Raw genomic sequence first — 24,742 nt, 5'->3', positions numbered from 1 at the left:
TTGGCAGTGGTGTTGTTACTTGGAGCATCAAGAAATAGTTAGCAGTTGCCTTGTCCAATTTACAGAGACAAAGTATAGAGGTGCTGCAATTGCAACATGTGCAGTGGCTTGGTTACGCAAGGCTACTAAGTGATTTGGGGATGCATGTGGACAATAAGATTATCATCTACTATACTAACCTTGGTAGCATTTAATTGGCTAGGAACCCAGTGTCTCATGTGCATACCAAAAACATAGAGATCCATTACCATTTCATTCGAGTGTGCAGGTTTTGGCAGGTAATATTGACTTGATTTATGTCATCTCAAAGGATCAAGTTGCTGACATTTTCACCAAGGATTTGGGATTGAGAAGCTTCAATGCTTCAAGACTATTCTTGGAGTTTAGAAGCTCATGATGAGCTCGAGGGGGAGTATTGAGATGTTGAGCTCTACATGAGCTAGCATCCACTATATGCCTTAGTGATGTGGCAGGATATTACTCACTGCCATGTTAGGTTACCAACATGAGGATACGCAAGTGATTCTATAGCTAGACTACACCCACGTAGTCTATCCTTAATTATGGAACATTCATTATGCCACATCTTCTTTCTTTAGCAGGTTCACACTTACTGACCGCGTGTACATACATTGTGGTACCTTCATATTAGTCTTTTATCATATTGTAAACTTAGTTCTTTCGTGTCAAAGAAGAAGAAAAAATAATAATAATAATAAGATCTCAACCCTATCTCTCTATGTGCTCAAGTCATAATTGTTTTGTGTGTGTGCTCTTGGTTTCTTCATATCTCTCCCCTCCTGTTTGTTTTCAAATAGGTCAGAGTGCCAGCCATTATGCTACATGATACAATGAGCATATGTTAGGCTAAGGTAGAGTACATATTTTAAGATTAAAGAAGATGACTTTATAAGCATCGTCTCCACAAGCTTGTGTGTGTTAAAGCAAAGCCAATATAGATTGCACAACATTCAAAAGGATAATTATAGTGAGAGTCTAGCAAAATCATAATCTTCCATCATGCCTTATGTGTACTAATTCAAAGTACATGATAAGATAGTGAAATAACAAAAATTGAGACCAAATTCAAAAGGGAGGGATGAGGTCTATTACCTACAAATCGAGTAAGCACCATATTAGTAAGGACCAGATAAAAATGCGTACATTGCATGTGTCAATAGAAGCATCATTCGGGTGTTATTCCTATTAGTAAGCACCATATTAGTAAGGACTAGATAAAAATCCTTACATTGTAGGTGTCAATAGCAGCATTCAGGTGCTATTCCTATCACCCAAAATCATTTAAGGTTACCTTAGATTTTCATCTAACTTTGAGGTAGAAGTCCTTTAGAGAAGGGTGAAAGTAGTCAAAGATGGATGTAGATTCCATACAGTGGGTAGTTTTTTGTAAGAAGCTGGGAATAACAAATTAGTGTAAATAACATTGATATTATGCCATGTCACACTGATATTGGTATAAAAGGAGAGGAGATGTAATTTTTCACATCTTTTTGACACAATACAATTACAGTCTTTCTCTCCCACTCTATTCTATCCATCTTTTTCTAGTTGTTTCCAGGTTTGTTTTTTAGGAAAAAAACTTTTGGGAAGGGATGGATTGTAAGAAGCTAGGAATAACAAATTAGTGTAAATAACATTGATATTATGCCATGTCACACTGACATTGGTATAAAAGAAGAGGAGATGTAATTTTTCACATCTTTTTGACACATTAATACAATTACAGTCTTTCTCTCCCATCTTGCTCACAGCTTCTATGGATTCCCCTTCTTTCTTGTCTTTCTCTCTCTAAATCTAGTCTTTCTCTCTCCTCGTCACTCTTCTTCTCTCTCTTCCTACAGTCTTTCTCTCTCTTCTGTAGTCTTCTCTCTCCTCTTTCTCTCTCCCTAGTTCTCTCTCTGACATTTTTAAAGCTTTATATAGATAATGAGCCCATACACTATGTATCAAGGATTTAGCATGGGAAATGCTAGACCTCGTAGGTTTTCTATTACCATCCAAATTGGGTAGTGTCTTATCTTAGGGCTATATAGAATTATAGAATTATAGAATTACCCAAGTCAGTGGGTATTAATGCTAGCTTCTAATAAAGGAGTTTAGATTGTGTGTGTGTGTGTGTGTGTGTGTGTGTGTGTGTGGCCTCTTGTCAATGCTACTTCATCTATATTTAAGGATACCATGTGGCTCTTTCATAAGTGAGCAACTTGTAAAGATATACTACCACAAGCATTTTCAAAGGTTAACCCTTATCAAGAATGATACAAGACTTGCCATAGTTGAGAATTCAATTAGTGCTATACTACCAAAGAAAATTTAAAAGGTGAACCATATATCATAGAAAAACATTGAAAACACTAACTTTTATTTTAACTTATAATATAATTGTGTGTGTGTGTGCGTGCATGCATGCGTGCATGTGTGTGCGTGCATGCATGTGTGTGTGTGTGTGTGTGTGTGTGTGTGTGTGTGTGTGTGTGTGTGTGTGTGTGTGTGTGTGTGTGTGTGTGTGTGTGTGTGTGTGTGTGTGTGTGTGTGTGTGTGTGTGTGTGTGTGTGTGTGTGTGTGTGTGTGCGCGCGCGCGCGTGCGTGCACGCACACGTGTGAGTGTGTGTGCGCATGCGCATGCATGTGTGTGTGCATGTGCGTGTGCATGTGCATGTGTGACATATCATTCCAAGTGTTAAATACAGAAAATAATAAAAAATAGAGTGTAAGTGTACACAAACTCACAACATGAATTCAAAGTTTAAGAAAAACAATATTAACCATATAAGTATAGCCTTCAAAGCATTCTAAATGACCATTAAAAGGGAAAATGCTTAATTATCTTTTTAGAGACAAATATTAGCCTTCTCCTTTAAACTAAGATTGCTTGAAGATTTTGAACTAAGCCAATATGTAATTGATCTACCCAAATGATTATATCTACTATGAGTCTATATAGATCATGTCCTAATTGTAATGGACATATTATTAAGCAAAGGGATAGTGCATCCTAAAATAGCATCTTAAGTCCTTTTCAAATATCACTTTGACAAAATACTTTTATTAGCCTACATATTATCATGAAGCTAAAAAATGAAAGGATACAGATTACCATGTGCATTGTGATGTTTAAGCCACTCATAATGACCTGTTTATCCTATGTGCTATCATGTTTAAGCTAAGCAAGAAAGGTTGAGGAATGGCTTGTGCATTATGATATGATTCATAATTCATTGATCTAAAATTCGAAAGAACCAAACTTGAGTGCTTGATGATGATACGATTCTTCTTTGTTTATTATAGTCAAGTAGACACTTGAATGCATTGCAATAGCTTAAGCATTGTCCATCTACTCAAGAAGCAAGGAAAATGTTAATAGAAAGTAATATATACACTATATAGGAGCCTAGTAGGTTCTTGAAAGAGGTGAGAGAGAAGTCCTATTGACTCCGTTGATTTCCTCCATTCATCCCATAATTCAAGATGGGAATGGTGGGATCCATTCATGGTATTTCCAAGTTAATTGCCACCTTATCCTCATAGAGCATCTAACAAATGGTGTGGAGTTAAATATCACATATAACCACCATCTCTATTTAGGAAAATGCTAACAATTTGTGTGGGTTTGCATAGGTTTATAAAGGAGAGGAGAGGGATGGATTATCAATCTAGTGTGCGTGTGCATGTGCATGTGCACGCACGCGCGCACGCACGCATGTGTGTGTGTGTGTGTGTGTGTGTGTGTGTGTGTGTGTGTGTGTGTGTGTGTGTGTGTGTGTGTGTGTGTGTGTGTGTGTGTGTGTGTGTGTGTGTGTGTGTGTGTGTGTGTGTGTGTGTGTGTGTGTGTGTGTGTGTGTGTGTGTGTGTGTGTGTGTGTGTGTGTGTGTGTGTGTGTGTGTGTGTGTGTGTGTGTGTGTGTGTGTGTGTGTGTGTGTGTGTGTGTGTGTGTGTGTGTGTGTGTGTGTGTGTGTGTGTGTGTGTGTGTGTGTAGGGTGGGCAACACCTCATAAGGTCAAGCAATAAAAAGTATGTGTGTGCTTAATATATAACCACACAACAAGGACATTAGGGAGTTTCAAGTTTATTACTGATTAGGATTGTCATTATTATTGATGTAGATCATGGAGCACTTTAAAGGCCCTTATATAGATTAGTATATTTTGCATAACATTTGACTAGAAAAACTGCTAATTTGAGTAAGATTGTGATCTATTGCATTGCATTATTAATAGAAGCAATGCAATCATATAACAAATACTACATCATCATCCCCTCTTACATAGTAGCTGTTCCAATTGCCATACTTTCAAACTGGCCTTCAACCTTCAGCAAGCCCCTGTTTGTATCTGCACTCTAACAGAATTCCAAAGACCACAATAAAGTTGCCAAGAGGGAGAAGTTGAGGGTAGAAGAGCACCATGACTAATGAGATAGTGCTATAAACTAAAAACTAAATTTAGTCACCAAATTTATGTGTGCATGTGTGTATGTGTAAACTATATCACTAGGAAATTAGTACACTTCTTAATGATGAGACAATGTGAGATTGCTTGTACACCTATCACATAGAAAGGCATATTTGATGGTAAAATCATGTTAGAGTGCCTATACAATTATTTTTGCCAAAATGAACTTTTTACATTCCCATAATCTTTATAAACACTATCAATAAAACAATTGATGTCCAATTGCTCTATTGAACAAGTTGATTCTACTTTTTTTTCGCATATAACTGTGTAGACTAAGACAATTGTAGAGAAGAAGGATGCCATCTTATTTGGGGATGGATGTGTAAAGTGCCACAAGATTCATCTTATGAGTGGAAATTTTATCTGGTAAAACATAAAGTGAAAATTCAATCACACTAAAGTCATTTTAGCATGACATGACTAGAGAAGATTTCCCTTCAAGAATAAACTTTAAATATAGGAACCCAACGTTTTTAATGAGTGCTCCAAGTACTCCAATTCTTGATATGACATTTTGTGGTGAAGTTTTGCCTCCCCCTCTACTCTATCTAAAAAGAAACATTTCAAATGTATACAACATAAAGATTGACCAAGTAACATAAGATGTGGGAAAAATCATTTAAAAATTCCATGTAAGGATTGTGGTTCAAAACAAAGTAGTTCCAACTTTGTTGTCCTCTTACTTTACATGCAATAGCTTGTGACAGTTGTACCCATCTTTATCAAATCTATGGCTTTAAAAAAAAGGCAAAGAAATTTAAAAACAAGATTGACTTTTGTGACACTGTGAGGAAATTTGCATCTCTAAAGTCCATGATGTACTTTCTAAAGAGTTTCTACATAGTAAATGATGGCCCAACATCTAGTCTTAGTTTTGATCATCATCATGACGGTTCTTATGTTATACCTTTACATTTTTTAAATTACCCATTACCATCCATTCTTAGTTCCAATCATCATGTAGACAACATGAGCATGCAGTACATGCATATGAACAATTTTTCAAATTTTAAGTGGCAGTTCAAGTTCTAGGGAAGTTACTTGATTGATTATGCCCATTGACTCATGTACCCTTCTAGGACACTAAAATGGTGCCTATAACCTTATGCATAAAATGAGGAGGTGGGATCCTAACTAATTCAAGATTTGATTGAGGGAAATCTTCCTCTCATTCAATGCCTCTAAACCAAGTTTTGAGGTCCAATTCTTTATATGAGAGAGAGAGAGAGAGAGAGAGAGAGAGAGGGGGGGGAGCATATCCCTAATCAAATATACCCAAAACTTGACTTTTTCAATTAGGTGGCCATTATCATAGTCCCTTGGAATGTTAGAACAAGATTGACCTTTGTGACACTATGAGGCAATTTGCATCTCTAAAGTCCATGATGTGCTTTCTTCAGAGTTTCTACATAGTAAATGATCAGCCAACGATGACTAGTCTTAATTTTGATCATCATGATGGTTCTTATATTGTGCTTTTACATTTTTAAATTAGCCATTATCACCCATTCTTAGTTACAATCATCATGTGGATAATGTGAGCATGCAGGACATGCATATGAACACTTTTTCAAATTTTAAGTGGTAGTTTAAGTTGTGGGAAAGTTACTTTATCTATTATGCCCATTGACTCAAATACACTTCTAGGAGATTCAAATGGTTCCTACAACCTCACTCGTAAGATGAAGAGGTGGGAAGGATCACGACCAATTCAAGATTGGATTTAAGATAACCTTCCTCATGTAATGCCTCTAAACCAAGTTGCGAGGTCAAATCCTTTAGTACAAGGGAGAGAGGTAGCAAATAGGGGTAATATCCCTCATGAAATGAACCTTGACTTATATAATGAGGTGGCCATTATCTTGATCACTTAGAAAGTTGTCATTGTTGTTGGACCTTAAAATTATCCTCATACGCCCTTGAGGTAGGAACCTATTGAGCCTTGAGCTTGATGCAAACACTAGGCTTAGAGATCCAATCAAATTTTTATAAAGTTTAAGTGATTAAGTAGTTCAAATACCCTAGAACTTTATTACACTCAAATGTAATGATGTGTTGTTTTTAGTAAACCCTTGCTTTTTATCTATATACAATAATGAATCATCCCTTGATATAGTGGGCTCACACAAAGTTGATGCATTGATCACAAGTTTGAAGGAATTTTGGAGGTAACAATAACTATAGTTCATGACCATTCACTGAGTTCATTTGCAAGACCCTAAGGGATATTCTGTTTATTCAAGTGCACATTCAATTTGTTTATTCAAGTGTAAATGAGATTATACAAGCATCTCATTGAATGTTGTTTTCTTCCTTAGAAATGAATGTGTAATCATTAGTTGCCTTAAACTGGTGCAAGCAAGAAACTCTTGGGATAATTAGGAGGAAGACTCTAAATTTGTGATTGGATGCAGGGTGGTATATTAAGCATCATGTCATGCATCTTGGTTTTGGGTAGAGGACACCTAGAGGAAGTTATGAAGGTTATCGTTTGCAAGATTTTATGACTATGGTTTTTCTTTTTTAAGAAATTAGAAGTAAAGAAATGAGTTGCAACCAAATAGTTGAAGATTGGAGAGAAAATAGAGGAATCCCCATATTTTTTCCCAAATGCATATAATAGTTCTTGGAGCAAGCTTTGTTACATTAGCATAAGTCTCTCCTTTAGGGTAAAAAATAAGGCCCATGATTTTAGTTTGTAAATAGGTGGGAAATTTTTTCATTTTCAAAGGCTAAGATTTTAGAAAATTGGATGAGTGTTGTTTAGCCCAGTTTATAACTCTCTACATAAAAAACCTCGTAAATACTACAATTGAGCTAATATTTGCCCCTTTTTTGAGAAAATGTTAGGTTATACATATTAAGAAGAATAAAAATTTATAGAGTAGTTACTATTGGCTTTTAAGCATGGAAACCCAACCCTTGGCAAGGCATAGTATCAGAAAAGGCTTTTTTCTCATAGTAATGTTCGGATGTGGGTAAATAGATCTACAATCCCACATGATCTTTTGTATCCAAAAAAAGTTGTTATTAGACTAATGGATTATATTTTTTATGTCCAATAAAATTGCGATAACATTAATAGTCTACTTCTAGATTAAGGGATCTAGCTTTTCCCTTTTCCAAAAATGCACAAATATTGAGAGAGCTCTAGGGGCAAGGAAATGTGTGTCTGAATAGATAAGGTTTGTACAAAAAACTCACTATCTGCATTGGCATCTCCTTGTCATTCTACTATGTGCTAACTGAGCACGCAACAAAAGAAGGAGCTTGTCTAAGTAGCAAAAAGAAAATGGCATGAAATTGGAATATGTCATTGTTTTTCGAAACAAACAATATGATATGTTTGAGATGAAGAAAGCTCTACGCTTTGATCTATGTAGCTTCAATGCTAGGGTCAAGACTGATTTTGCTAGAGATTCAGGGAGAATCCTCAAAACTCTAATAGCCTTATGATTGCTCAAAAGATACATTATTATTCCATGGCATGGGTGTTTTTCTACTTTCTTTTTCAAGGTGCTTAGTGAAATGGAGTTTGAGAGATGTTTCACCCTTGCATGAAAAATCCCACACCACCTTGCACCTATTCTGTTTTATAGGAAAGGCTTCTACTCCTCATTGCTTGGTTTAGTATATCGAGAAAAACTATGTACTTGGTGAGCATAGTTAGCTACAAAGGAGACTATGCCTACATGCTTCCATGGATTGCAAGGTTTACTCATGAGAAGGTCCTTGACCACGAATGTCTAGTTTGGGTGTTCTTCTCATCTCTATCCAATTGGATTGAAGGTGAGGTCTTTGTGATTACACAAACTCTTTTCAGGGTGTTGCACATGCCTAGGAATTCTTATGGTGCTATGAGACACAAAAGGAAGACTTGCATTCTCTAGGATAGAGGGAAGGAGCCTCCTCAAACATTGGCCCACCGCCCCATGCCTGCTCTATGATGCTAATGGTGTGGAGCTATGTGTGAATTTAGATTTGATCCATATCCTAATTATTGCTACTTGTGTAAGGATCTTGGTCATTTTTCTCAGAAGTGACCTCAAAAGAATATTTCTGAAGCTCGCATTCTCGATGTTCCACCCCATGATCAACATGCAAATGCTATGCTTCAATCTATTCCCAAGTGCAAGAGAACTTTGCTTCTCCAAAGCCCATGAAAAATTATTTGCATGAAGTGGAGCCTTCCCATTCATCAAAGAAGGCCATTGCCACTATGACTGTAGGACCACCTAACCCTAAAATCTCTGAGAGGGAGCACCCCTCAAAATCGACATAAACTACATTAAAATCAATAGTAGAACAAGAAGACATGTGCAGCACCTACCTTCATCAATCACTCAGATGAAGGAAAGGAGATCATGCCCTCAAAGGACATAGTTGCTCAAAAGCACATGACACATATTCTCCCCCATTGTCAGTCCTAAGGCATTTCAGCCTATGCCTAGTCTGGTTCTCAACCAATGCAAGCCATCTTTGAAACACAGCCAAGACTTCGAACTTAAGCTTAATGGGGTAAGCCCAGGATTTATGGGAAAAATAATCAATGAACGTCACAAAATACTTTGCACCACCCATAAACTGACAGGGCATGGGTCCACAGACATCCGAATGTACCAATGCCAGGGGCTCACTCATGCGTGTCCTACCAGACTTCTTATGCCTATTCCTAGTCTGTCTGCCATAAAGACAATGCTCACATGAATCAAAACATGCATAGTCAAGGGGCGGTAAGTTCTGCAAACCAAAAAGTATTTTCATTCCCTTTAAGGACATATGGCCTAAACGGGCATGCCAAAGAGATACATGTGAGATGGAACCCACTAACAAAACTTGGTCAACAGAGTACCCATCAACTACAAGAGGATAGAGGCTGCCAGCTTTGGCACCTCTAGCAAGCACAAGTCTGCCCCACGGGTGATCTTCCAGGGAGGATCCCCAAATGAAACATGAAACCAGCATCATCAAGCTACCTTGTAGACATAAGACTGCGTGTAAGCGCAGGTACATGACGTACATCCTGTAACAGAAAAGTACTGCCAGTAGAGAACTGCAGTCATACATCCCCAATGCCAACAATAGCAAGTGACCTATCATCACCCAAGCGAACTGAACCAGAGACAGTGCAGTAGGAGTGGAACCACTCACGACATGGTGTAACATGAAATGAAGCACCAGAATCCAAAAGCCAGCACTGCGCATACATAGAGTGAACATCGATCGATGTAGCATCACAAAAACTAACTGCAAGTATGTACTCCCCATCGAAGTCATCAGCCTACATGACACTTATCTCCTTGATTTACACTGGATTTCGCAGGCATAATACTGCGATCAGAGGACTTTTCCTGTACTTTGTCTTTTCCCTTCTCATTGCGCTTCTCATTGCGTAACGCATGACACTGTGGGCGTATATGACCCTTCTTGCCACAATGATGACATGTCACATTAGCATTTCTCCCACGAGACTTGCTATGCGACGTACCACGTGACTTAGACCTAAACTTCTGTGAGCCTCTGCCACGGCCATTCCCACGGTCATTCTTGCCATTACCATCTCTGCCTCTAATAGTCAAAGCATGCGACACACGAGAGGCATCCAAGTTCTTATGGTTAATCTCTTCCTGCAGAAGAGCATTCTCTATATCAGGCAAGTTCAAAATAGTAGCAGGAGCACATAAGGCAGTGCAGAATACATCCCATGACTCACTTAGAGTCCCAAGCAAAAACAATGGAGTAACCTCATCATTAAAGGTAATACCCTACGAAGTCAAGTTCTTGAGAATAGCATGAAATTGGCTCAAATGAGCAGACATTGTTATATTCTCCTTTATGCGAAAGTCCATAAGCTACTTCATCCGATACATCTGACTTGCTAGACTTTTCTTGTCATAGAGGTTTTTAATTTTATCCCAAAGCTGCCAAGCACTCTATGCCTCCTCAACCACATTGTAATGCACCTGTTCAGTGGAGAGACAAGATGAGGGTGGACTTGCATAACTCATCAAGCCCATCCCATTCGTCATCAGTCATAGTTTTAGGCTGCTCGCCATGCATCCTTAGTGGCTTTATTTGCGATTTCTGCACCAATGCCTGCCAAACTTGGCTCTTTCAATAGGCACAATTCGTACCATCAAACTTAGTGATGTTGAAGATAGCACTGTCAATGGAAGAAGAACCCATAATGCAATCCAAAACAATGCATAATAGTTCAAAACTGCTTTCTGGTTTCTATTGTAAACAGCCAAAAATACCACCAAAACCAAGGAAAATTGACCAACGAATTGATAGCTAATGATGCTTCCCACCAAGTACCATCAAAAGTACATAAAATCAGGATGATTCAGCATGAAAATTCCACATCAGTCCATACATAACTGCTTGTTGTAATAAATTACATCCAGGTACAATGAGAGCAAACTGTAGGCAAAATCAATGCACCAAGTCAACCACTGACTGCCAAAGCATAACCAGCATCAAGCGAGCATAAATGTTCATATGACAGTCATACGGACATCGAGCAAACACCCAAGCATGTCAAACAAATCCGTCAGTAAGTTGGCACACCCCCTGTGTAATAAGGCAAAATGTACACAACACTGGCAAGACCTGACACAAAGAGGTATATACTCAGGGAGTGCAAAGACCAAATCAGCCCAAGTACATGTATGCGGACCACGACATATCAACCATGCAACATCCAAGTAAAGAAGATCCTAGTCTCAGAAGACTCAAAGCGCAATAGCATAAACCACCTGCTCAATGTCTGTCAAACATCTAACAATGCTCCCACTGGCACAAAAGCTGTATGGATCAAGACAAGAAGCTCAAGAAAGGCATATGAGAGCACCAGTGAAAAACTATCCAAGACCAATCATCAATAAGATATCATGAGCATATAGGCTCTGTAGCCTCCAAATAGAGCATCCATAGACATTAACTATATCCCAAATACAACTTTGGCAAGCCAAGAAATATCCCAAGTAATTTTCGAGAAGCTAGATGCAAGCCAAGACAAGGCACTAGTAGCAATCGGCTCCAAACAATGTAACTAGCATATAGTAGTGGTATAGGCCAAGCATGCCAAGACCGGTCAGATATAGGTAACATACATGCCATATGTACATCCAAGACAGAGCATCAAATGCATTTCAAAGCTAAGCTCAAGCTGAAATGAAGATCCATAACCAAAGACAAGCTCAATGTCATACCCCAAAGGTCAATAGTTCATTGCATATCCCAAAGACATAGCCCGAAACCAATAGGCATAACCAAATTGGAGGTAAAATAACATGTCAACCAAGGTAGCATAAATCCCAACCAACAACGAAGTGTCCACATCCAAATCAAGGCTCAATAGCTCTCAAATAGCATATCCGGGCATAAACCATGATGACTAAGCATCAATACATCCAATAGGACACCCGAATGTCAACAAAGAGCATTATGCATAAGCTGTCCTTGATAAAACCTTGATGCCCAAACAATGTATAGCAGTAAATCCCTACATAAATCGAGCTATGGAAGCTCAAGCCAAGTCCCAAAGCATCTCAAAACATTGGGCAAACATCCCCAAAGTATCTGGCATCAAATACTAAGCCTCGAGAGCATCACATAAGCTAAGAGCATGGCATTTTCTCAACTCAGATCTGATGTAGAAAATGCTATGATCAGAATTTGGCAGATCTGACATCGCCATAATGTCCGGAGTGTTGAGATGGCAAGCTCAACACGTGCGGACATTGATGATGGACTGCCTGGCTAGATGGATCCGCACGCTACACTTAGCATGTTGGTGGTCATTATGACACTCACATGGCCACTGACTTATCACTTATTGTATTTAGGTTGTTACACCTACCTACAACTGGCAAAGATATAGCACCAATCCATTAGTGTAGTCAGTTATGCACTGTTTGACTTAGAAGGCCACTTTTCTTTATGTTGTATCTTATCTATACTTTGTGTAAAAGAAGAAAAAATCAGCAAAAAAACGTTTTGGCCTCCATTTCTCTTCTTGTGTTCTTGAGTGAGCTTCCTCTTGTGTATAGAATGTGTGTTTGGTGCAGCAACTCAAGCAAAGTCCCCCACCACGTAATTCTTAAGACGGAGCATGCCAAAACCCCAAGTTAGACTCTTACCTTGCCTAAATCGGGTTCTGGATGCCCGAGATATGAGAAAAAATGGGATTTTTGAGCCAGATTTTGAAACAGATTTAAAAAAAAACGTGAGATGACTGTGGGGCCTACTGGTTATGCTGAGGATAAGGGAAAAAATGGGAGCATACGAGGTGCCTAATGAAGCCAAGGAATGCCTACAAAGAGCCTATGAGGGTCGTGGAGAGGTGGGAGATAAAATCTTACCTTGAGGGGAAGAAGCCATGGCTGGCATTGAAGCTCCAAACTCTAGGTCTTCAATTCAGGCTGAAGTAATGCCAGGCCAAGCTCCATGATCAAGCTCTAATCCAAAGCTCTGATACCAGTTGAAAGGTGAGAAGGATCGAAGCTTGCTTGGAAGTGAGCTATAGTGGAGAGCAAGAGCAAGAAGAGAGAGAGACACAAATGGAAACTCCCAAAGTCACAATGTGTGATCGGGCCTTCCTTATTCAAACTGTCACTAAAAGAATAAAGAATAAAGTAATGGTGACGGGAGTCCGCCACCTGTAATGTGCAGTGGCAGGTAGTACTGTCAGTGTAGTAACGGTGACGGGAGCCCGCCACCTGTAATGTGCAGTGGGCGGGTACTGTCAGTGACGGGAGCCCGCCACCTGTAATGTGCAGTGGCGAGTACTGTCAGTGTAGTAATACACGGGCAGCTAGGCAAAGGTGCCTTTACCCCCAACACATTGGTGGACCGTAACAATGCTAAATCTTTCATATAAAGTTTTCTCTAAATTGTTGGCCTTTAGAATTAAGCACATTCTCCCTTTTGTACTTCATCTACACCATTACGATTTTAATTATGGTTGCCATGAAATTATACTTAATCTCCGATTCATTATGAGTTACATACTTGGATGTGGTGAAGAAGCCATGTTGCTTAACATGGAGCTTGACAAGGCCTACGACTGAAATTGTGGCCATAAATTGTACTTTATTTCATTCATTTTCTGTGTGCATATCTATCTAAGCAAGGTTTCCCTATTGGTTCTTTATTGTTTGCTATCATTACTGAATCATGATCCTTTATTGATGAGGATTATCAAAAAATTGGTTTGCTGAGTGAGCCATTAAGTCCATTGGGCTCCCACAAATGGCAAATACTTTGTTTCTCAACCATTTGTTGTTGACCAACCGTAAAGGGAAGCCTATGTTGAAGATCAAAGCTAGAGTTAGTTTCCAAGAAGAGGCACCCAAATGGATTGTTAAGACAGTGGAGCACTAGAAGAGATGCTACCCAATGGACACTACTTGTGCATGGAAGAGGAGAACCAATAAAGTTTGGCATGGTATTGATGCAGACTTAACTTGTTAGAATAAATTACTTGTTAAGCAAATACCAAAGTTCAAGGGTTTTGTCATCCCTCTATCCTTTCTATAAGAGGCAAGTTGAGGATGTGATGCATCTATTTTGTTCAATGAAGAAGAAGAAGTGAAGTAGAGAGCTATAGCTTTGAGTAAAATTTGTAGTACTTAAAATGTTTTGTTGTTTGATTGACTAAAAAGTCATTTTGGAGCCTTTGTTTTTCCCATGAAGAGTTTTGAATAATCTATAGTTTTGATGAAGCTCGTTGAAGGCAACATGTTTCAAGCCATAGATAGGATGATAAAGTAAGCCTTCTCATGTGACCTCATGTGACTTGAGTTAAATAGTTTCTTCCACTAGAAGCTATATATACATCATTTGATGTGTGTGTGTATACATATACATACATACATACATATATCTTACTACTACATTATTTTGGTTATAGGTTCGAAAAGCTCCGAAACTCCAAAGGGCTTCCCGAACCTACCCCCTTCCCAAACCTCCCCTTTTAAATTAAAACTCCCTCTCTCCGATGTTTAATCACTCCCCCTATCTTCCCCCTCCCCTTTTAAATTAAACCCTCTCTCTCTCTCTCTCTCTCTCTCTCTCTCTCTCTCTCTCTCTCCACAATAATTTTTCACATACTTTGAGAGAGAGAGAGAATTATAGAGAGAAAATATATAAGTTAAAAGAGAGAGATATAGAATAGAAAAAGGAGAGAGAGAGAGAGAGAGAGAGAGAGAGAGAGAAGAGAGAGAAAATATAAAAATTGAAAGAGAGAGAAAATGGAAAAATTTAAAGAGAGAATAAAGAGAGAGAGAAGAAGAAGAAGAAGAAGAAGAAGAATAATAATAATAATAATAATAATAATAATAATAATAAGGAAAAAAGAGGAGAGGGAGAGAGAAAGAGAAGAGAGAGAAAATATAAAAATTGAAAGAGAGAGAAAATGGAAAAATTTAAAGAGAGAATAAAGAGAGAGAGAAGAAGAAGAAGAAGAAGAAGAAGAATAATAATAATAATAATAATAATAATAATAATAATAAGGAAAAAAGAGGAGAGGGAGAGAGAAGGAAAAGAGAGAAGAGAGCGGAGAGAAGAAGAGAGAGAGAGAGAGAGAGAGAGAGAGAGAGAGAGAGAGAGAGAGAGAGAAATAATAAGAAGAAGAAGAAGAAGAACAACAACAACAACAAAGAGAGAGAGAGAGGAGGAGAGCAAAAAGAAATAGAGAGAGACACATAGAATTATAGAGAGAGAAGAAATATAAAATTTGAGAGAGAGAGAGAGAGAGAGAATTAAAAAAGGAAAAAAGAGGGGAGAGAGAGAGAGAGAGAGAAGAAGAAGAAGAAGAAGAAGAAGAAGAAGAAGAAGATGATGATGATGATGATGATGATGATGATGATGATAGGGATAGATAATTATAGAGAGAAAAAAGATAAAATTTAAAAGGGAGAGAAAATAAAAAAATTTAAAGGGAGAATGAAGAGAGGGAGAGAGAGAATAAGAAAATGAAAATGAAAAAAGAGGAGAGGAAGAGAGAAGGAAATGAGGAGAGAGGGGGAAGAAGAAAAGGGGAGAGAGAGAGATAGAACACGGAGATGAGAGAATAAATTAAAATAAAATGTAGAGAGAGAGGGGGAAGGGGGAGAGAGAGAAGTATAGAAAGAGGAAATATAAAATTTAAAAGAGAGAATTTAAAAAGGAAAAAAGATGTGTGAGAGAGAGAGAATTTAGACATAGGGATTGGGGGGAGAGAGAAAAAGATAGTGAGTGAGAGAGAAGAAGAAGAAGAAGAAAATTAGAAACAAAGAGGGAAAAGAGAAGAGAGAAAGAGGAGAAATGGATTATCGAGAGAAGTATCACACCGCGACCTAGCATGCACACGGAACACTAGTATATAACACACACACACACACATACACATGTGTATATGTGTGTGTTTTCACATTAAAACATTATGGTCTAGATGGTTGATAGCTTGTATTGTAGAGTGTGAAGACTATGATTAGCTTGGAGACTCAAGAGAGTAAGGTGAAAATTAGGGGTGAATAAGTGTTTAATATCCACCCCCTAATATTTACCTTGCTCTCCTTAGCACCTGGTCACATGCAAGTCAATGGACTATTGATTAGTTGGCTATGCAATCTAAAAATATGTGGACCTAGCACCAAGTGTGGTGTGAGAAGGAGAGAGAAAGAATGATCACGCTGAGCTGGCCAAGAGTTCATTTGTGACACACAAGGAAAACTCAAGTATAAGTAATAAAAAAACTCAAGTATAAGTAACCACAATACTCTCATTTTTAAAGGGTACTTGGACCTACACTCAAAAGCAAAAGGAAAACTCAAGTATAAGTAATCGAAAAACTCAAGTATAAGTAACCACAATGCCCTCATTTTTTAAAGGGTACTTGGACCTACACTCAAAAGCACAGGATTCGACTTACATGTGTCCCAAGCATTAATCTCCGGGATAAATGAGAGTGTTTTTTTGATAAGCTTATGGTCTTATTATATAGTGGAGTCTTTTTATTGATATGGGGCAATGGATAATGGTTGGCCAATGATCACGTGTGGGGAGATGGCTCTTGAAGTGCTTGAGAAGTGGGACCAAGGTTTGTATGTGCTCGTTTCAGTCTTGGTCCTTTTAAAGAGGAAGTTCTGATTTTTTGTTGCTTGTGTGTAAACAAGGTGGAGTGACTGATTGATCGATTGATTGGTTGTGAGGGTGCATGAACTGAGTTGCGTACAAGTGGGGTGTCGAGGGATTGGACGGATGGAGAGAGAGAGAGAGAGAGAGAGAGAGAGAGGGGGAGGGGGGGATGTGGGCTAAATGCATCGAGGCATAAAATAGTAAGGTTTCAGATCATCATCATGTCAATATACCCCCGGCCCCCCAGCCCGCAATATATAAATTTATATTTATATATACATTTATCGAAATAGACAATTGTTTAAAAACAACGCGTATTAACGAAATTAAATGCCACCCCCCAAAAGAAAGGCTGAATCCCAATCAGACATTTTATCATTTGAGCTTTAGAAAAGGAATGTATTAAATGGTCTAATATAATAACTGCAAGTGGGAGCAACAGATTTGCATGGTAATAAATGGTTAAATATTTCGGCAGTGTGAAAAGGATTTGCCTTGCGGCTGATTATTTTTCTTCCCCATACACGTCTCGTTGCGGCAATTGTATGGTTTCTTTTTCATATATAAAATATAAAAAATCCTTTCGTTTCGGATATTGTAGTGCATTTTCTTGGCGGCAATTAAATTTACATGTTTTCTTTATTGAAGAAATGGCTCGAGGGGTTTTTTTAAATCCGCATTGCATCTTTTCGCGGCAATTATATGGAAAATAAATTATGGGGCTCGATTATTATTTTTCCGTATACTCGAGAGCCTTCTTTTTTTGTTTTTGGCTGCAATTATGTTTTCCTCTTTTTTTTAAAAAAAATTAATGGTTTTGTTAATTCGGGGGGATGGAGGCAGTCGGTCGGATGAAAGGACCTTGGAGTTGGAAGGGCGGGTGGGGCCCGGGTCGTTGTTGAGTTGACGAGAGACAAGATACAGCTTGGGAGCACGGGAGTGCACGTGTCCGTGTCTAAAAAACTCAAAAAGAAAGACTAGTGCCCCCCTCACAATGCCCCCTCTTTGCCTTACAGCTTGTTTGTTGTTGGCTTGGCCCTAAGCCACCCAGGACACCCCCACCACCACAAAACAAAGAAGTGGCCTTCTTGGCCCAAAGTCACCACACCTCTTACCAAGAGCGCATTCACCCGTGACCCCCCCCCCCCCCCCCCTCCCCCAACAACCTTGTCAAGGTTGCTCTGCTTAGTAGGCGGTGGCGGACTTTAGCCCACACACAAGTGAAGTCCACACTCCACCCCACCATCATCAACTGCTAAAAATTCGAAAAAAGCAAGACTAAAGAGAGAGCAGAAGGCACCGAAGAATGTGGGGTACTCAATGCTAGTATGCCCTCAAAAGGAGGTACTCCATCAACTCCCCGGAGTTGATCCTTTGTGGCACACTCAACTAATTGCAGTTCACCTTGGATAGAATGGAGCTCAAGTTCTCATTCACCATCCCCACCTTGATTTGCACAATTGTGCTTACCTATGCACCAGTAGCACGACCAATGAAGAGCCTTCTCCCATTTCCTAAGTAAAACATGGGTTCCGAATTTCCTTACAAGCACGTAAGCGACCCCACCACCACATCACTTGTCCAATGCTTCTAAAAGAATTAAGGCAAGTGGACTCCATACAATCCTCAACATGTTTCAAATATCTTACAAGCTCTACAATATGGCCTTCTAAATAAAACACAGCTCCAAAGCTCACGCAATGAATGTTTTTTGAGCATGTCCAACAAATCAAAGGTTTTACTTTTGTTTAATATGCTTAACACACCATGTCCCTCTACCCTCCAGCAAGACTGGAGCTAGGACCCATTATTTGAAAGTGTCACAAGAGATGCGTGCGACTTCTTAAGAAATCGGAGTGGCAAATGGCAACCTCCAATGAAAGCACCTAGGGCCACAAGAAAATACTTCCAACATCACCCAATAACTAGTTGCCTTTGTGCATGGTAAAAGGGAGAGAGAAAAGGTGTGTGCTATCTCTTCTAAAAATGCAAAATTGGGTCTATAATCAAAATACAATTTTAATGCAAGATCTTACAAGCACGAATGACTTTAGCATTTTTTTTCATAATCTAAAATTGTAGAACACATATTAGGAATATTCCTCGAGTATGCTAGAAATATGGAATATACTAAACAAATTTGGTGATGCCTTCAAAACAACAAATGACATGTAGCTTTCATGCATCAAGTTTCGAACTACAGTTCCCCACTATTGCTTCACAAATTGCTTGATTGCTAGAAGTCCCTATCATGAGTGTGTGTTCTAGTGAATTCCTATTCTAAAGAGAAGCAATACTAGTCCATATTACCAAGTTATCTTATAGTTTGCCTTTACATATTTCAAAAAGACCAAAATAAGAGAAAGAATGTGGTTTCTAGGGTTAATTGCCTTGCAAAAAGTGTTAAGATGAACACAACTACGCCTTGTGAAGTTTTCCTGCATGTCCCTTTATGTGCAAAATAAAACAAGAGGTTTTCAAAGCCTAATCTTCCTAAAATGTTTAGTATAAATGTCACCAATAACTTTATCCTTAACATTCTTGGTTTCTATTTGGGGCAAGGTAATTATAGTTGTAAAAGTGCTCAAATTTTGATGTTGTGTAAGAGCTTTTAATTACTTTCATTGAATATTCATTGATGGTAAAACCCATAAACTAAATTAAGTAGGACTTTATCTTTCAAACGTTGTTTGAAATAGGCATAACCAAAAGTTCTATTAAGCATGTAACATTCGGATTTAGTGAAGTCATACCTATAGTGGTAGTTAATTGGTTTTGTGCTAAACCCATTCCCCTTAATAGATCCATTAGATAAAGATATTCCCTTGTTCCCCTCCTCTTTGCCTTAATAGTGGATTCTCATGTCTAATTTGTGCAAGATAAAAATGAGCATGGTGATTTTACATGTTTTTTGTTCCCCACTTTTGTAATGTTATGGGGCTTCATTAAGCTATCAATTAGTAATGTGCCAAAAGAAAAGTGCACTATGATCTGAAGTCTACTAAATGTTTCAAGGACTTTGTGAACAATTTTTGACTTGCCTCTAGTTTGGTATTAACCATAAGGAACAAGGGAACAAGGATCAAGCTCTTATAAAGTCTATTGACCTGCACTTATAAGTATAGAAATTAGGCGAAGGTTTTGTCCATGTCCAAGAAAATACTTGATGGATCCCAGCCACATCAACACCTATTCAAAGTAGTGTTTGTGGTTCATTTCATCCTCAAGCATGCTCAAGTTACAAATAATCATTCTCAAAATTATATAAGAAGGAAACAAACCTTCCCATTGCACGGTCTTAGTTATAATTTCTAAAAGCTATGAAGAGAACACATATTCAAAATCCTCATCAATGTGAGACAAGAAGGATTTGCATATGGTTCAACAAAACATATTGCTATAAGGCCAACCCAATGAGAGATAATACAAAATCATGGAGAGAGATATTGATACACAAATAAACAATCGACACATGGCATTAACTGCATTGAGTTCATAGAGTACTCCCTTTCCTAGAATTCACCTAGCCTTCATGCAGTTGAAGTTTTTGTCAACCATCTCCATGTTGTGTTGCGACCCCTTAGTAGCACAAGTAAACTCTACTTGCCTGTTGGGCCTCTCTTAAAAGTAAGGCCATAACTTTAAGCCCCTTCCTGCCTAGTGCTTGAAGGGGCTCAATTACATTACCTTAGTGTGGAGAAAGCACCGTGGGGAATAGCTATGGATCATCCTCCATTAACAATAGAAGCTAGGAAAAATCCTCCATACATGGCAAAACTATAAAGTTATCATTGTGCTATTATAAAAGAGAATGGGCATATGTCACTAGTTGGTTGGTTGGAGCTCTTTTTTGCTGCTGCAAATGTGTAGGAAGTACTGCCATTTTCAACTGTCCTAAGCTACCACTACAAGCACTCTAGGAAAAGCAAATCCCTAGTAGCACCTTGGTGAGACACCACAACTCGAGCTCTTACAACATCATGTCACTCCTATAGATGTCGGGTGGGATGGGGCTTTAGTTGGCAGCCATGAACGCATCGACAAGTCGATTGATGCGAATGGGTGCTAAGAGAAGTGTGGGACAACAAGGGGGTCCACAGCGTTAGAAGCCTGAATATTAAGAGCAAGGAGGGTGGGCGCTACCAAACTAAGGGGGTGAACTTTGGAGTGACATTTGTAGAAGAATTGGCAATTTTGCAAGCTTTTCCTTTCCCCGAGGCTGCTCCTCTCTTTCTTGCATCTTGTACACATATATACACACATATATAAATGTTCTCTATGGAAGGCAGTGTATGTAGCCCCTAGCTGCATACCACCCACCTCTGCTTCTCTTCTCTTCTCTTGTTTTTTCTGCATACAGGGTCATCGCCATTACCACCACCATCACCACCATCGTCATCTCCTCTCCTTCCATGGATCCTTTGCTTCAGGAGCTATGGCAGACCCACCTCCCCTCACAGCCTCCCAAGAACCTCCTAGACTTTGGCCCAGCAGCTCCCTCTACTGTATTCTCCCAGCTCAAAGAATTAGCCTACCCATGCTCACTTGCAGAACCCATATCCCAAAACTCCAGTATTGATCAGCTGCTGGCTAATTCTTTTCCTTTATCGCAGCTTGATCGAGCTGCATTGAACATCATCAGCACCACTACCAGCACAGACACAGACACAGCTTCATTCAATCCTCAGGGTGGACATGCCGGGCCGATCGATTACAAGGGCTTTAGCTGCAGTAGTGTAATTGATCCTGGCTTTGCTGAAAGGGCTGCCAGATTCTCTTGCTTTGCAGGTGATTATGGTTCCAATCTTGCTCAAGCCAGCAATAATTCCCTATCACAGGACCCACAGCATGGCAAAAGTAGGTCACCTCCTGCATTAAGTAGCAATACCGTAGCAAGATCAGGTGGATCAATGATTGATCATTCCCACCATAACTTGTCCAATGGCTCATCTGTGCCCTCCATCAGGGCCACTCCATCATCATGTGTGGCAGCTCCATGCTCTGATCATCTTAAGCAATCACCTATCAGCTCTCCCCTCTCAGGAGTGGAGTCCAAGGATACAGTAACCCTTAAGGATCCCTCGGCAATGACAGCCGCCGTGATGGCGAGGACTGCAACAGCAAATGCCATCCATCAGTCCCACAATGCAGTATCCCCTGAGGTGCAGTCCTCCTGTTGCAGCAAGAAGATTGAGGCACCTGCAGTAGGAGAGGCAACTGGGCCTTCTACTAAAGTCGCCGGAAAGAAGCGGAAAGCCGAGTCAATCAGACCACCCCATCAGGCTCAGGTGCACAATTTTTCTAATCAAGCTGGATCACGCACCTCATTGCAAATGAATCCTACATTGTCACCATTGTTGCTCTATTCATCCCTCCAAATTAACAGAACTTGACTATGTTTTAATCAGCATTTGCTGCATTGCATCTAACCAAAATCACCATTCATGCTATCAGAATTCAAACAATGCCCAAGCAAAGCATCAGAAACTGAATGAGCAAGAGGCTAAAAACTCTGTAGATTCAGCTCAAGCCTCCAGGAAGGAGTCTTCAAAGACGGTAGATGCATCCAAGCAAGACTTCATCCATGTGAGAGCTAGGAGGGGCCAAGCCACAGACAGCCATAGCTTGGCTGAAAGGGTAAGATCTTTAAGCCTTCCATAGGTGGATTAAACCTTCACGTTTACAATAAATAAACGTCTGTTATCACAATACTGACGTTGTAAGCCTCTGCTTGGGCAGGTTAGGAGAGAGAAGATCAGCGAGAGAATGAAATATTTGCAAGATCTTGTCCCAAGCTGTGGGAAGGTGTGTTTCCAAAGCCCACTTGATTGATTGATAGATTGGTCAGAAAGGGAGGGACTCCACCCTAGTTTAAGCCATTTTTCTGATGCTTCCACAAACCTTATGTTCTCAGGTGACTGGTAAAGCTGTCGTTTTGGATGAAATCATAAACTATGTGCAATCCTTGCAGAGGCAAGTGGAGGTAAGATGAGAGCACAGTCAGTGGACAATTAGACATGGTGTGTTTGATATCTCTTAACTTTCAGTGGGGACTCTCACTGATTTGTTAACTTCTTTCTGATGCAGTTTCTATCCATGAAGCTAGCTGCAGTGCATCCCATCAGATTAGATTCCAGCCTTGAATGCCTGTTCGGCAAGCAGGTATGCAGACATACTGAAGAAGGGGCTAGCAAATATATCTTGGAGCAGTAGTAGATTGCAGAATCAGGCTACGGATTGATGTAGTTTTGAGAAGACTAGTGAATATAGTTATTGCAAAGCACATTCCTCCGTCTAATTCTCTTTTGATTTCGCCTCTTGACATTAACCAGATGCAAATGAGCCAGGCTTCTGATCTGCACATGGCAAGATCAAGCACACCTCCGCTAGATGCACATTCTCTGGGCTCAGACTCCGGGTTAGAAGCTCATGGAGGTTGCATCACACAGGTTGGGGCTTTGTGCTAAGAATGCCCTTAATCATCTGCTAAAATCATCCTTCTAATGGTGCTCTTGTCACGTAGCAATGCTGTCAATTTGCTTAATATCATATGTTCATCTTTGTATATGTTATCAGATGCCTCAAGCTTGGGAAGAAGAATTGCAAAGTGTTATGCAGATGGAGTTCAGTCAGGAGGCCTCTCAAATCTTCTGTAGCAACCAAGGTCTGATGATGAAATTTGATCGGTAGGAGGTCCTGGTTTCCCCGGAATATGTGATCAATTCATCACATTGGGATATCAAAGTGAGGACCTGTGAAGAAGCACTTAGTACTGAATCCCCTCTAAATATTCAGACATTCTTTCCAAATATCATTGTAAAGACATCAGCTCCCACACACACATTTTGTTGTAACTTGTAACCATATCCCCCAAACTAAGACCATGAAAACTTTGAGAGCGTACTCCCATCACACGCCTAAAACTTTGCGTCTAGGTGATACTATCACAAGACCTTGTTGAAATGCCAAGTACTCTACTTTGTTCAGTGTTATCTCATAAGCAGCAAGGGTTGATGAAAGGACGGATTTCAAGGTTTTCAACTTGAAAGCTTTGTACTAGTACTAAAGTTTTACTTCAAAGGTTTAAAATATATTAGAACTTTATCTAATGTGTCCATGTAATGTGAAAATTATAGGTATCTGCAATTATTCATAACATTGTCGCATATGCTGTTTGATTGTGCATGAAGAAATGGAGCATAGCTTGGGGTGAAGAGCACCTCTATGTGCAATTAATAGGAAAGGAAATAAGCTTGGAGTGGGTCTCATCTACATCTAAGTTCTATATATCAGAGAGCCCTCCACATTGAAAGATAGTAATACAAATGATAATGATAATGAGCTTGAGAATGCGAGAGATTACACTTGAAGTTGGCAGTTGTATATGTACACATGTAGCTAGGTTGCATAGATGTAGTACTAAAAGGGTAACTTGTCAACCTAATAAGGTGCTAGGAAAAGTTTTGAAAAAGGAGGGTGTAAGTCGCATGATCTATCTAGGTGTACACTATAGCTATTAAGATTGATTACTCAGGATGAATTGACTGTGTGTGAATGGCCCGAACATAAGAAATGTGAGGATGAACAATATCTCACGTTTACTTATTTACTCCCAAAAACAAAAACATGCACATGTACACACAAAAGAATGAGAAAGTAGTATTCATTTCCTTTAAAGACGTATAGGGAAAATTACCATATCAATAAAGTTGTTGAAAGTGCAGGGATAGATCAGGATCTCTACATATTGTTCCTCAGGAATCTTGATTAATAGTAAGTATGGATCTATATTCATTCAATTATCTTTGTTGGGATAACGACCAATGTGGCTAGCCACCGATCTCATTCATTAACCATTGGTAACCAATGATAGACCGATAAAAACAAGTAATTTTATGTTGCATCTTGTAGGTTGCGCATTGTAGATTTCATAGTGTTCAAGTTTGTTGTTAGTTGCTATTGTATGTAGCAAGTGTTGTTGGAGTAGAAACTCTGGTGTGTATATTGTAACAAATTTTCAGCTATATATACTATCATAGTTGCAAAATAATGTCCATGTATGTTTACTCATGAATGAGCAAGAACATTATTCTTTGATGTATTGTAGTGGTTTTAAGGAGATTTATCTACTCATATACTTTCGA

General features: G+C 39.2%; 1 protein-coding gene across 1 annotated transcript; it reads left to right on the top strand.

Annotated features, from left to right (window-relative positions):
- Positions 1-20,768: 20,768 nt before the first annotated feature.
- LOC148034413 (uncharacterized) lies at positions 20,769-23,682 on the top strand. Its single transcript, XM_087680515.1, has 7 exons — positions 20,769-21,886; positions 22,053-22,235; positions 22,338-22,403; positions 22,513-22,581; positions 22,686-22,760; positions 22,931-23,047; positions 23,175-23,682. Exons 1-7 carry the CDS (start codon positions 21,011-21,013, stop codon positions 23,286-23,288), a joined length of 1,500 nt encoding a protein of 499 aa, XP_087536641.1. The 5' UTR covers positions 20,769-21,010; the 3' UTR covers positions 23,289-23,682.
- The last annotated feature ends 1,060 nt before the right edge of the window (positions 23,683-24,742 follow it).

The sequence above is a fragment of the Lygodium microphyllum genome, chromosome 6, assembly GCF_053477565.2.
Source record: "Lygodium microphyllum isolate KBCC chromosome 6, Lygodium_microphyllum_v1.1.10, whole genome shotgun sequence".
Taxonomy (NCBI): Eukaryota; Viridiplantae; Streptophyta; class Polypodiopsida; order Schizaeales; family Lygodiaceae; genus Lygodium; species Lygodium microphyllum.
Note: the sequence above shows the minus strand (reverse complement) of the source record. Positions and strands in the feature narration are given on the sequence as shown.

What these genes read in the sequence shown, in the direction of transcription:
- LOC148034413 (XM_087680515.1), top strand. Translation starts at nt 21,011, where the DNA reads ATGGATCCTTTGCTTCAGGAGCTATGGCAGACCCACCTCCCCTCACAG. An exon ending in GACCACCCCATCAGGCTCAG is followed by an intron (nt 21,887 to 22,052) that starts GTGCACAATTTT and finishes TCATGCTATCAG; the next exon opens with AATTCAAACAATGCCCAAGC. An exon ending in CCTTGCAGAGGCAAGTGGAG is followed by an intron (nt 22,582 to 22,685) that starts GTAAGATGAGAG and finishes TTTCTGATGCAG; the next exon opens with TTTCTATCCATGAAGCTAGC.